Source organism: Manis pentadactyla, chromosome 5 (assembly GCF_030020395.1).
Source record: "Manis pentadactyla isolate mManPen7 chromosome 5, mManPen7.hap1, whole genome shotgun sequence".
Taxonomy (NCBI): Eukaryota; Metazoa; Chordata; class Mammalia; order Pholidota; family Manidae; genus Manis; species Manis pentadactyla.
This window is the reverse complement of record NC_080023.1, coordinates 159,288,515-159,301,715: the sequence shown is the minus strand read 5'-3', so window position 1 is coordinate 159,301,715 and position 13,201 is coordinate 159,288,515. Positions and strand designations below refer to the sequence as shown.

Here is a 13,201-nt window from a genome sequence, read left to right as displayed (position 1 = left end):
CCTAAGCCCCACGGGGTCCCACCTTTTCGCCTAGCCACGCCCTACTTTTCGGGTAACTTGTCTGCAACAGCCCTTGGCTCCGCCTCCGCTTGGGTACTTCACCCTTAGCCCCGCTGTCAAGGAAATTCAAACTGTTCAAATTTCTAGACTAGGGAGTTGCTACGCGGGCATGTTCACTTTGTGAAAATTCATCAAGCTGTCCACTTAGGATATGTGCACTTTTCTGTACATATGTTTTATAATACAGTTTAAAGTTTTTAAATAGATTAACTCCCGCAGACCGTGCCTTCTCACCAAGACCTCAAACAATGAGAAAAGGATTGCTAATTGTTTCTCAATATATATATTCTCTTTCTTCCCTTTAGTAGTATAACTCCCCAACATGGTCATCTGGCTCCGGTGTGATCTTGTGATTAAGTTCTGGCCAATGGGGGTGGGAGTGGAAGTGATGCGTCTTCCCCCTTCCAGTTTAGCTCTAAAAGGATTGGGCACGTTCTCCCGTGTCCCATTTCCCCCTTTCCACTAGCTAAGGGGATAACAAAAGTTAGAGCAACTTCTTTGACTCTCCTCTCTCAGCTCTAAATACTTTGAGAGATAAAAGCAAGTTAATTATAAAAGGTGGCTCTGAATAAACATACTTAGCAAGAGATGAGACCCCAAACCTCTATGAGCACTTATGGGCCAGACAGGGAGCCAGCCTAGAGACAAAACGGGTTTCCAACACAAGCCCATTGTCTCAGATATCTACAGGTGCCCATTATTAAGCCAAGAAAGAAGGGACAAACAGAATACAGAGAACGACAAATATAAGTGAATGTAAATTTAAGAATTACATCTATGTATATACTAACATGGAAAATCTCAAAGATTTATTTTTAAAAGAAATAACTCCAGCAATTCTAAGTTGAGTTCCCAAGTTATCCTAGGAAGCTATCAAGCAGAAAAGTGAGCCAGATGGAGGCACTTGCAGTGGTTGCTGTCAGGTTTCTTAGAAGTGTCCACAGCTTCAGGTGAATTCAAGTGCATTTAAAGTACACAGTGTGGAACATTGACCACTGTCACAGAGTCCATGTCTGTTTTGTTTACTGCTGCATTCCTGAGTCCTAGAACAGTCCTTAGTCCAATGTGTAGCTTGCAGTGGGTGCTCAATAAATATTTAATAAATAAATCCTGAGTGCCTGCCAGACCCTGTGCCAGGTACTGGATAATACTAGTACTTCCTTTAATTGTGCTCTCCCTCTGGGCTGTACTTCCTTCCCCAGTCTGTACTCTGTGCCATTCCCCCTACAACATCCTCAATCTATTCACCCTGTTTCCATCCCACCCCCAGAGGATTGCTAGGAGCTACTGGAAGTGTAAAACTACTACACTCTGCCCCTCCCTCAGAGCTTGGCCCTCAGTGCTGCTGGATCATCCTGCTGAGTGTCCCTTGCCTGACCTCCTGGACCCCACAACTGTCAGAGGTGGTGTCTACAGCATCACTGTGCAATCAATTGTAGCCAGACTTTTGAAAACATTCAATTAAAACCTCTAGGGAGTAGAGCTCATTTCCCATGCCCTACCTAACACCTAAGGCTGGAATTAGCAAGGGACACGTGAGGCATTTGCTTAGAGAGCAAAGTTTGATAGGATGCAAAAAAATCAGCAATGATGACAATATTTTATACATTAAAAAAATTAAAAATTAAAAATTGAACTATGATGTTAAAAAATAACATGTAACTTATTATGTAAAAAAATGTAAACTTAGAAATAAAGATAGGATCATTGCTGACATTTCCTTTTGCCTTAGATTCAATGTGGCTGAGCCTAGGGCTGCTACTGGTCCTGCACTATCTGTCACTGTTACTGATCCTGCATGCGTAAGTATTTGGGAGGGAAATTTGATGTCTGCAACTTTGGAATTAATTTTTTAGGAAAGTTGGGTGGAGAGAGAGAGGATAGATCAGCATTGTAAAATGCTGTGTACAATCTAGCTAGGTAGTGGCTGTATGGGTGGTCAATGTAGAATTCTTTCATCTTTTCTGTATGTTTGAAATTTTTCATAATGTTAAAGAAGCAAAAATTGCAGTGGGAAGCACACCCAAAGGTGGTTCCTTGGGGTCAAACCAGCTCCACCTTCTGAATCCCTGGATGACTGGGCCTGGGTTCCTCATCATACCTTCACTGGCAGTGAGGTCAGAGCCTTCCAGCCCACCTGTCCCCCTCCTTGACTGAAGTCTCCCTCTGGCACCTGCCCTTGAGATCCCTTCCTCCCAACCCACAGAAATGCCAGGATCCCCGCAGCTTCCTGATTGGTCTCCACAGAGCCTGTTGGGCTCCCTCCCTCTCTCCAAGATCCCTAAGCAGGGAAAACAATCCCTAGGGTAGGGCAGGTCATTTAACAAAACATGTTTGGTAATATAATGTCCTTCTAAGTTTAGGTAAAAATGACCAAAGCCCACTTTTGCAGTATGGAGGCACTGAAAATAAAACACTAGAGACAAACAGTAATTATCAACTAGGGTGGTGATAGTGGCAGGGAGGAAAGGCATTTAGGAATCTGGGATGTGCACGAGTTTACCCACATTTAGAAGGTGGAGAACCCTCTTTGAGGGCCAGCCGCTAGCGCTCTCACCGCTGGGGGGCGAGGCAGGACCGTCTCGAGACCAGGTGGCAGTGACTCTTGGGTTCTTCCAGGAAGCGAGGGTCTTGGTTATGGGCCAGAGACCCAAGGCACTGACTGGGCTGCATACAGACGCACAGCAGCAGCGAACGCCTGTAGCTACAGTTTATCAGGGCCCGCAACTCATCGAGCCAGGATTCAAGGGGGTACTGAAGGGAATTGGTGGGAACCCTGAGGGCCTAAGGTGGAGTCCCCATCTCCTCCTCAAGCTGACCCCCGGAATGAACCTGGCCAGGCAGATCCACTCCCTTGGGCTCTGCCCGCGAGCTCACTGCGGACCTGAGGAGAGCCTAGGCCTTCCTTTCAACTTGCACCCTTGCACGTCGGAGTAGGGTGCAGTGTGCAGAGAAGGGTCTGACCTACACCTGCTCTCTATTTCTTGAGGCAGCCTGAATGCTAGTGGGAACGGGGAATGCTATTGGTGTCCTACTGTCGAGGGTGCAGGGCTGGTTCTCCGTCCCCGGTCACCATCAACACCCAGGCAGCCAGGGAACACGTGCTCCTGCTAGGTAAGCACAAAGCCCAGAGCCAGGACATCCTGGAGCAGATCCAGGTGAACACGCAGAGGTGGCAGCCACAGCCCGGAGCCTGCCTGGTGTCTCATTTGTCCTTTTAAAGATGTGAAGGACGGAGCTGGTGCAGCGTGACGCTCCCACCTTCCCTTCCACTGCAGAGTTCGGGCTTTTCCTGAGGGCTACAGACCATGCTCCCACACAGAGTGCCCCCTAGGGTGGGTGGGCCCCTTAAAAGGCAGTGGGATGCGCGGCAGGCAGATGAAGTCAGCTCCCCAGGCCAGATAGACATCAGAGCACGGTAGGGGAACTGGAAACTGAGGATCTTCTGGCCAGCTCCGGATCCTGAATGCGCGACAGTAGTGACAAAGGGGGATTAGGCGGATGACAGCAGACATCTCAAATGTCTCATTTAATCGTCAGAACGGTGGGCGGCCGAGGGGTGGCTTTATCCCCTTCCTCTCCCACTCCCATTCGATGGCTGCAGAACCAGGATGGTGTGAGGTCACCTCTGTCGCAGACACGCCTGCACGAATGCTCTGCACACACACACAGACACACACACACACACAGAGACACACACATTCATCATGGCTCTCACAAGACACAGATCCTGCCTTTCCCTAACCCACACACGTCTTCACAGATGCGCTCTCACACGCACACACACACACACACACACCCGTCACACCACGTGGGGAAAAACGGACACCTTACTTGATTATTCTCCCGGGTCCTTCCTGGGGGCCGACTGCACCCGGAAAAATCGTTCCAAATGAGGCTTCTGCCTTGGTGGTGGAGACCAAGAACATCCTGCGTGACTCCTCCAGCAGTGACAGAGGACCCCGGAGCCACCCAGCCTTCCTGCGCCCCGGATCCCAAGTAGAAAGTCTGACCAAGACCCTTTCCAACCGTGCCTGGGACTGGCGCTCCTCTAGGCAGCACAAGTGCTTTCCCTGGAATCGGATCTGCACAAAAAAATGACTGGATTCTCTGGGTAATTCAAGCAAACACATTCTCAAACAAGCTATTCAAGAAAAGAGGAATCTGGGACACAAATGGTTCGGACCAAAACAGCCAGATATTTTCACTGTGGCTGTGTTAACCCCAGCTTGGACTTGATGGGGGTTCTCCAGGGTGAGAAATGCCTGTTCAGGTAGGCGCCTGGTCCTGGAGCCCAGAGAAATCCACAACCGTCTGCTTACTTCCTTTGTAGCTCTCTTCAGTCAGCAGCCATGTGGGGATTTCTGCCTGTCCTTGTTCATTGTCTATCTCTCCTCTGTTAGACTGTAAGCTCAGGGAGGGCATGGCTGAGTTTGTTTCTCCTGGCACCAGAGAAATCCCAGCTCTGATAGGCTGTCTCTAAATATTTGTTGAACAAATGTGTAGGGCTTTTGTCCATAAAAGCTTTTTCGGATTGGAGGTTGAGTGTGTCACCAAATTCTCAGGTGGATTCAACCCCTAAAACAGATTTGGAACAAACCTCGTCCAGGCAGACTACAGCCACACTGAAACCGCAGAGTGCACCACAGGCTCCTTCCTCTGTGTCCCGCAAACACCTGGAGAGTCTCCTCTGGGTGCCTGCAGCTCTCCTGGGACCCTTCCACTACAGCTGCTCCTCCACTCCCTGCTTCACCCGGTCAGGCCAGAGCCGGTTTCCCCAGCCTCCCAACGCCCTGGATCTCCGTGGCTGCAAAAACACAGAACTGACAAGAGGCCCCTGGCGCCTTTGTTTCTTCTTTATTTGCGGATATTATTATGCACCGCACTCTAAGTTAGAGATAGATTTTTTTTCTGATATACATTTCATCTTATTCACCACAAGCACACCACACACACAGTAGAACAGTTCCACAACCTGATACATTGCACAAGATGAGTTTGGATTCCTGAAAATCAGCAGGCAAGCCGGCCCCTCCTCGGCTTGTCGCCTCCCCGCTTCGCCAAAGAAATCGCCCTCTCCTGGAAATGGATTTCCCGGCCAGCACTTCCCGTTGCGTCCCGGGATGCTCTCTTGCTGGAAACGGCTGGAACACAGCAGATTCCGAGCACTGGATGGCTGTGAAATGTCACCCAAGGTCAAGTTCGGCGCCTGAGAGCTGCGCCCCTTCTCCCTCCCTTCCCACCCCCCTTGGTGACTGGGACCAAAGTGTCGGGGTCCCTCTAGGAAGGACAGAAAACCCTGCCCTCAAATGCGCTTCTGCTTCCCCCAAAACCAGGGTGTAGTGGAAAAGAAAGGACAACAGAAATGCAGACGCGATGGATTGTGGATCCCTATCCCTTCCCGCCCCCCATCCCCAATAATCAGAAATGAGGAACCAGAGATGTTTAAAGCTTGGCTTCCCAAGCACGGCGGCCAGGCAGGGGCTCGGGGCTGAAGGGGGTGGAATGTGTGGGGAGGCGGGAAGAGCGCGGGAGTGCTGCCTGGGCTTGCCCTCGCGCCCTAGTCCTCCGCGTTGGTTCGGTAGGCCTCAATTAGGCCCTCGAGCGAGTGCACGAAGCCGGACACGCTGCAGATGCCCCCGATGACGAAGATAGCGACGTCGAAGAAGACTTGATGCCATAGCAGCTTGCGCCAGAGCAGGCGCAGGTGGAAGAGACTAGGCAGCAGGAAGCAGAGGCCAGCGCCGGTGAGGCTACCGGTGAGGCCCATGAGCAGCGCGAAGTGCGGCACATAGATGGCCATGAGCAGCGTGAAGACTACCAGCGCGCAGCGCAGCGTCAGACCCCACGATTTGAGGCGCCCGTCGCCGCCGTAGCACGCAGGGAAGAAGGCACGGCTGCCTTCCTGGAAGAGTGACTTCTCCAGCACCTCGACTGCGGCGAAGAAGGGTAGCGGATAGGATAACAGTGCTTTGGCCACCAGGAAGATGTTGACTACGGCGCGGATGGAGCCGGGCAGGTTGTCGGTGATGACCTCCTTCGTCTCGTCGGCCCACGTGAGGTAGGCAACAAGCGCGAAGAGGCCTTTGAGCACGCAGGCGGCGATGTGCGTCCAGTTCATCATGCAGTGGAACTCGCTAGGCTGCTGCATGTTGCCCTCCAGCGAAGGCAGGAAGATCTGCGACGTGTAACTGAACACGATGATGCCAATGGAGATGGGAAACTTCTTGACGTCGATGTAGAACTTGACCTTCTCCCAGGCCCAGTCGCGCGCCCGTGATAGGCAGTAGGCGATAACCAGGATGTTGATGACGAAGTGGGCCAAAGTGCACAGCAGGCTGAACTTGGACACAGCCTTGAGGTTCTTAAGGAAGGCGCAGGGCAGCAGCACTGCAGTGGCGATGATGGACCAGGACTTCTGCGACACGGGCAGCCCTGGGAAGCTGTTGTACATGAGGTTGCCGCTTACCACCACGTACAGGATGCAAGTCATCACCAGCTCTATGATCTGCGCTACGTTCACCACGCGGCCACCTAGCGTGGGGAAGCGCGGAGCGCAGCACGCGTTGGCTATGGCCACGTACGAGTCTCGCACGCGCACCACCTCGCCGTCCTCGTTCTCCTCGTACAGGCACGCAATGAGGATCTTGCCCGTGTAGCAGCACACCACGGCGGCGAAAATGATGAGGAACAAACCCAGGTAGCCGCCGTGCAGGATGGCGTAGGGCAGGCCCAGCACGAACATGCCCTGTGGAGCAGAGGCAACGAAACCCGGGCGCTCAGCGGCTGCGGCCTCGGAAGAATGGGCCTGGAAGCGTGGCGTTAGACTGTAGCCTGAAGGGGGCGCTAAGGAGAACGAGACCTGGGCCTAAACCCCTGGGAGGAGACGGTAGGAGTAGGCTGGGGGGGATGTAGGATGGCCTAATGGGAAGCCTAGGTGTTGAATCAGAGATGGAGAGGGAAGTGTTAAGGACGGAACCTTTCTGAGAAGGAAAGGTAAACTAATGGCTGGGAGGTAGGAAGAAGCCGAGTGTAGGGTCAGGCCACAAGGAGGGAAGGGATTTTTGGAAATCCTTGGGGGCAGTTCCTGGGGACCGAATCAGAAGTGGAGAAATGGAAGATTAGAAAGGGCTGGAGGGGGCGTGGCCAGAAAAGGGCGCCGAGAAAGGTAGAGGGGTAGACCTGAGTCACCAGGAAGATGGGGTGAGGGATTAAAGGTGGAGCTGGAACAGCGTGCAGGGAAGCTAATGAAGGCCCTGGGGCCCGAACAGGAGAAGGAAAGGTTAAAGGCAGCAGTTGGAGTAAAAAAGATAGGGTAAGGAGGAAGAGGGGCTGAGTGTGGGGCAAAGCCACAAGGAGGTAAGAGCAGAGGGAATGTGAGGATGCTTTCGAAGGGCTTTGGGGAGTGAGGCCAGAGTAGGTCGTAGAGTCCGACCCTAAGGAAGGGGGTCTAAATGGTAAAGGCAAGCAAGATAAGGAGCCCGAGGCGGGGAGGGGGGCGCAGGGAGAGAGAGCGCAGTGTGAAAGGCTAAATCAAGCAGGAGTCTACAACCAGAAATTGTGGGATCAAGTGGGCAGAACGTGATCTATGCAAGGAGGGTATAGAATCTACATGGGGAAGAAAAGCTAACGAAATCCAGGGTTCCCGAGGCCTGCAGGCCTCTAACGTCCCACTCTGGCCTCTCTCAGGGCCTATGGAACCCGGTCTTCAAAGATGCCTGAGAGGCAACGGAGGCCCGTGCCCCCACCCCGTCCCCCGCGTCCCGGGTTTCACAAGGCCGTCTCTCCCGCCCCTGGAGCGGGTGGCGCCTCGGGTTGAGCCACTTAGTGTGCAGGGTCCCTTGCAGTCCGCGGATCCCGGGTCTCTGAGCAACCCCGCGGCAGCATCCCGCTCCCGGGAAACCCATGTTCTGCGCACCAACGACTGTGCGGTCCGAGGACGCTGAGGGTGCCAACCCGCAGGGTCCCGGGACATCGAGGGCCGAGACCCCCTCCGCCTGGCGAGTCGCGGCTTGCCTGCCTTCGCCAGCTCCCGGGGTCGTTGTGCCAACGACAAACCTCCTCCGGGCGGAGTCCGGCGCCGCCTGGTGGGGAGTGGGGGTTGAGAGCAGGGGTGAAGGAGTGGCGGGCCTGGCGACCAGAAGCCGTTCAAGAGCATCTTTAAGCGACTTCACCAGGGTCACGCGCGGAGGAGCTAGTCGCCTCTTTATGGTGTAGCCGGGATTTCGGCCGAGAGGGGTGAGTGTGTGTGCACAAGAAACGCTCAAGTACCAGGGTCCATATGTACTTGTGTAGTGGCCACACATGTGCATGCGTTTGTTTGCATACACGTGTACCTCCCCAACAGGGCTGCACCTGACAGAGCAATCTGGATCCTCTCCGCATGGGTTTGTGCATGTGTATTATGTTCAAACGGGTTTGTATGTGTGTGCTTGGTATGTACAGGTATGTGCTTGTGTGTGTGGGAGGTGTAGGGGTGTATGGAGGTGCGTTTGAGGATAATCCTGTGATCTATATATAAATGCATGTGTGCAACTGTGCCAGGGGTTTGTTCATGGAGGAGGAGGACTGTGGGCATGTGTGCCCATGTGCGTGGGCGCGTCTGTGCGTGTGTCGGGAGGAGACTCCCAGCTCAGTGATTTCCACCTCTCCTTTCCTCTCAAAAATACAGCTGTGAATCCATTCCGAAATCCCGGGCGATACCATTCCCTCCAATCCTGGTTTTCTTTCGCCCTCACTCCTCCCCACTCCCCTCCTGTTTCCCTCACCTTTGCGGGGTCTCAGGGAGAGCGGCTCTGACCGAGCCTCCGCCTAGCCGCCCTGCGGCTCGGACCGCGAGAAAGGGTGCAGATCCGGGCGGGAGAGACGGCCTGGGAGCGTAGATCCCCCTGCAGGGCTGGGAGATATGAGGGAAGCGGGATCCCAGGTATCGGAGAGGGTCTCAAGACAGCGAGAGCTGGTGAACTCGGCTGGGGGGATACAGCCTGGTGCGCTGAGCTGGGTAGGGGGAGGGCGGAGGAGGGAAAGAAACAGCTGGGAATCTCGCGCTCACCTGGATAGCGTTTGTCACGTTCCAGCCCGCCTCCCACGCGGTGATCTTGGGCTTGTCTTGGCCCCCAAACTCTCCACCAGCCCCCAAGGCCTGATCCTTGGAGCCCGAGGGCGGCAGGGGCGCCCCGCCACCGCGTTGGTAATGGATGTCTCCCTCGACGGGCGGTTCAGCGCCTTCCTCCCCGCAAGGCTCGCCCTCGGTTTTCAGGATGTCCATCTGCAGGCCCTGACGGTGCTCAAAGTCGAGGTCGTCGCAATGCGCGAAGCCCACCGCCTCTTCGTCGGTGGCCGCCTGAAAACCCATCCTGGCGAACATGCCGCTCACCTTAGCCTGGGACTTGTTGGACACGGAGGTGGCCACGTTGGACAGCTTGCTGCGAAGGAGGGTGGCCATGACGGCGGCGGGGTCCGAAGAGGGGACAGAAGGCGCTAGGGATGCGGGGGACGCACAGGCCAGGGGGGCGTGAGACCGCTATCTCAGCTCGCTTTCCCCGCGGCGCCCCGGGGCGCTCTGGCTCATGACCCTCTCGGCTAGCGTCGAAGGCTTGCTCAGGGCCGACTCGGCGGCCAGGCGAGCGGGCAGCTGGGCTGGCAGAGAGGCGACAGCGAGTGCACTGCGGAGCTGCCGCGGGGCGCGCGCTGGGCTGCGGAGGGCGGCGGCGTCGTCAGAGCAGCTACGCGAAGCTGGCGCGGCGCCCCCTCCCGTGCGCAGCCCAGTGCGCTCCCGCCCCTCGGAATCAGGCGGCGGCGCTGGGGGACTGGGGGTGCTGGGGAGGAGGAAACACCCGGAGGCAGGGGGCGTGAGGAAGGGGCAAGCAGAAAAGGGGCACGAGGGGACTCCGGAGAATTGAGATGGGGGCAGAAGGGCGCCCGTGGGAAGGCCACGAGAGGGAGCGCGCGAAGGAGGGGCTCGGAGGGCGGGGTAGGGGCTGGAGTGCTGCATTTCTGGGGGAGGTGCTAAACTCGGATCTTGGCCCTTCCCACTTCGTCGCCGCAGGGAGTGGGGGGGGTCGGAGCGTGCTGGTTCTCGCGGGCTAGCGTCCCCGGCTACCCCTTTAGAGTCCCAGAGCCTTTCGGCCCTGAGCCTCTGGCCAAGGACCGGTCTGGACATCCAGAAAGGCTGCAGGACAGTTACCTGTCTCCGGCGGCGCGCGCCGTCTGGGCGTCGATCTGTCTCCGTGGCACCCATCGCTCTCACTTGAACCTGGCCGCAAGCTCCCCTTGAAGGTAGAAGAGTCCGTCCCGGACCGCTTTCAAGAATGCTCAACCCCCGCCTCAGTCACACGGGCTGTCTCAGCCCGTCCAGGGACGCCGCGAGGGAAGCGATTCTGCAGATCGCTCGCCAACAACCACTCTCCAAATGTATGCTGAATGGAGGCGAAAGGTTGGCTTTTTGCTTTCTTTCGTTTGGGGGTCTGGAAGGAGGCAGGGCTTTGTGAGGGCACCTCTCGACAGCTTCGTGGCCGGGCTGCGAATGCCCAAGCGGCAGTGGGGCGCCGCTGGTGTCCGACGCGGAGGAAAGGAGGGCTCCTAGCCCGCTCAGTGCGCCGAGGCGAGCGGTGCGCTCCGGCCCTGCTGGCGCCGCAGCCGCCGGGGCGCTGAAAACCTACACTGTTTCTGTTGAGTGGGGTGCGTGTGTGTGTGCGCGCGCGAGTGAGACCCAGAGACAAAGACCGATACTGTATCAGATATTGCTTCAGGCTGGATCTGAGAGGACTCCGAGGTTGAGGTTTGGTAACCATGTTTATTCTGTAAATGTGTAGTTCTGTGTACGTTTGAGCTTGTGTGCTGGATCGTGTATACATGTATTCCCGGATGGATTCACTGCGTTTTTGCCTGTGTGAGTCCTTTTGTACTTGTGTCTCCGTGCGGGTCCACTGCAAGGTACGGGTCCCTGTATGTGTTCCCAGCTGCGCTCCGGCCTGACGACTCCTAACCAGTGAACTGCAGCCTTCGCAACCTGGCCATCCCAGTCTAGGTGAAAGAAAGCTAGCGGCTGGGACTGGATTGGTGGTAGGGGGGTAGAAACTGAAGGAAACAGAAAGAAAGGGGTTCCCTCTCCCTGCTCCCAACGCCCTGCCTCCCAGAACCCCAGTATCCCTCTTTCCTGCGTATTTCTAGATTAGCTCACATCAACGCACAAGTAGGGCGGCCTGAGGGCTTTGACCAGCGAGTTGGAGCTACCAGAACAAGACAGGCTTTCCCCTACTCCCCTACTCCCCGCCCCCAGTGCCTCATAGTCTCCCAGAAACCCCTCTCCAGATAGGGAACTTCCCTCTTCCACACTGGACAGAGATGTTCTTAATTCCAACCCAGATACCCCTTATATTCCCCCACGGCCCTGCCTGCCAGAAACCAAGACAGAAAGCTCTCCCTGTAAGCTGAAGAACCAACCCCTCTTCAACAGCCACTATGACTGTAATTCTCTCCATAGAGCCCTCTCCCAAACACAGACCCTCCAAGTCACGGTGTGATTCAGAACAAAACAGGGCAGAGAGCCTTCCTCAAACACAGACATTATCCTCTCCAAAAAGGCTTTGAAATAGAATTGATCTCCCATCCCTGAGATTTGCCCTACACAGACACCCTCCTTCACCCCAATCCCCAGATGCTGGGGGGTGGAGATCTTTTTCCCTACGCTTCCTACAGACTTATATCTCCACCTCCTCACCCTCCTCTCGCCCCTTCTGTTCCTCATGAAATACTTTAGTTTCACATGAAATGATCTGGGCAGAGACTAGGGTTTCCCACTCTACCCCATACACACCCAGACCTGAAAATGGCCCTTGATGCCTTCTTTGACAAGTGAATCAATGACATTTATGCCTCAGTTGGTCATTGCTGATTCATGTCTAGATTTTGTGAGGGTCCAGAGTGCTCACCCTCTCTTTCCTTCTCCCTTATGATGTTCACTGCTGTAGGACCCACGGTGGGCTGTGAAGTTCCTTCATTAGTGAGCAGTGGGGTCATTCATTCAGCAAATGTTCTCATTGCCCTACTATACATGTGACTCTCCTCTGGCTGTTGCAAGAATCACCAAGACAACCCAAGTATGGTCTCTGTTCTCCACCCCAATCCTTGGGTCTGGGGGGGAACCTCAGAGAGCATTCAGCTCCATCATCCTTTTTTTCAATGCTTAACCTACCCCTAAAATGTCCCAACAGAGCACAGATAAGCACACCCAGGCCCAGCAGTTAGGTGTCCTGCTCAAGGTCACAGAGTCCAGGGGAGAACCAGGCCAGGCCCCAGGATTCCTGGTGCTCCTCCTGTACCTTCCCCCTCCATGACTTTGTCTTGTCCTTCCATCCCCTCTGCCTGGTTCTTCTTGGGTATTTGGACACCTCACTGCCAAGAGAGATGAAATTCAAAATCAGACACCAGTCCTTCTGGCTGTAAGTAGATGCCAGCAGTGGGAGGAGGAATGCCTGTTTCCCCTCTTGTCTGCTTGTTGCAGTAAATGCCTCCTCCCAGGCTGAAGGCCGATGTGGCGTACTCCCAAGCAGCTCTTCCCTTTTTATAAAATCCTGCTCCCTCAAGTGCTAGCTGTGTGACACTGGACTGGTTAACTTTCTCATCACAGAAAATAATAACACTGAAAACCATGTGAAAATAATAACAGCATCCTAGAGTTCTTGAGAGGATTCAATGAGATCTTGTATATAAAGCATACATGTTAACTGCCCAATACATGGCAGCAATGATTTGATTATTAGTGTTGTGGTGGTTGCTATACCCAACAGCCATTTCCCATTGTTTAGTGTACAAGAAGCCTGCGACTGGGCCTGGCAGCCAGAGCTGGAAAGGACACTCTTCTGTCTTTGCCTCATCTCCCTTCCTCATCCCTGCCAGTGGTGAGCTGACCTGAAGGCAAAGGAATGGGGGTCAGTAGTAGGGCAGAGGGCAGAGGACCTGGCAGGCAGCCCCAGGAGGCGAATGGGACAACCTACCTAGCTGGTAATGAGCTGGGCTGTGCTCTATAGTGAAGCCATCAGCCTCCAGATTTTCCTAACAGCTCCTCCAGAGGTGCCTTATGAGGAATTGGCAGATTGACACAGAGCAACACTCACAGGTCAAGGGCAGGCTGGCACAC

The 13,201-nt window shown here is 54.8% G+C and overlaps 1 protein-coding gene across 2 annotated transcripts; it reads right to left on the bottom strand.

Annotated features, from left to right (window-relative positions):
- Nucleotides 1-4,759: 4,759 nt before the first annotated feature.
- On the bottom strand, nt 4,760-9,734 carry SLC32A1 (solute carrier family 32 member 1). 2 transcript variants are annotated; one of them, XM_036902292.2, is made up of 4 exons: nt 9,113-9,505; nt 8,829-8,956; nt 7,979-8,144; nt 4,760-6,808 (listed from the first exon to the last, which is right to left on the bottom strand). In XM_036902292.2, the coding sequence occupies exons 1-4, from the start codon at nt 9,503-9,505 to the stop codon at nt 5,621-5,623; spliced, it is 1,875 nt and encodes a 624-aa protein (XP_036758187.1). In that variant the 3' UTR covers nt 4,760-5,620. The 2 variants fall into 2 exon arrangements, with proteins under 2 accessions (XP_036758187.1, XP_036758188.1); XM_036902293.2 differs by lacking the exons at nt 7,979-8,144; nt 8,829-8,956 and having other exon boundaries at nt 4,772-6,808; nt 9,113-9,734.
- Between the last annotated feature and the right edge of the window lie 3,467 nt (nt 9,735-13,201).

What these genes read in the sequence shown, in the direction of transcription:
- SLC32A1 (XM_036902292.2), bottom strand. Translation starts at nt 9,505, where the DNA reads ATGGCCACCCTCCTTCGCAGCAAGCTGTCCAACGTGGCCACCTCCGTG. An exon ending in ACGTGACAAACGCTATCCAG is followed by an intron (nt 8,957 to 9,112) that starts GTGAGCGCGAGA and finishes CATATCTCCCAG; the next exon opens with CCCTGCAGGGGGATCTACGC. An exon ending in CTCCCTGAGACCCCGCAAAG is followed by an intron (nt 8,145 to 8,828) that starts GTGAGGGAAACA and finishes ACTCCCCACCAG; the next exon opens with GCGGCGCCGGACTCCGCCCG.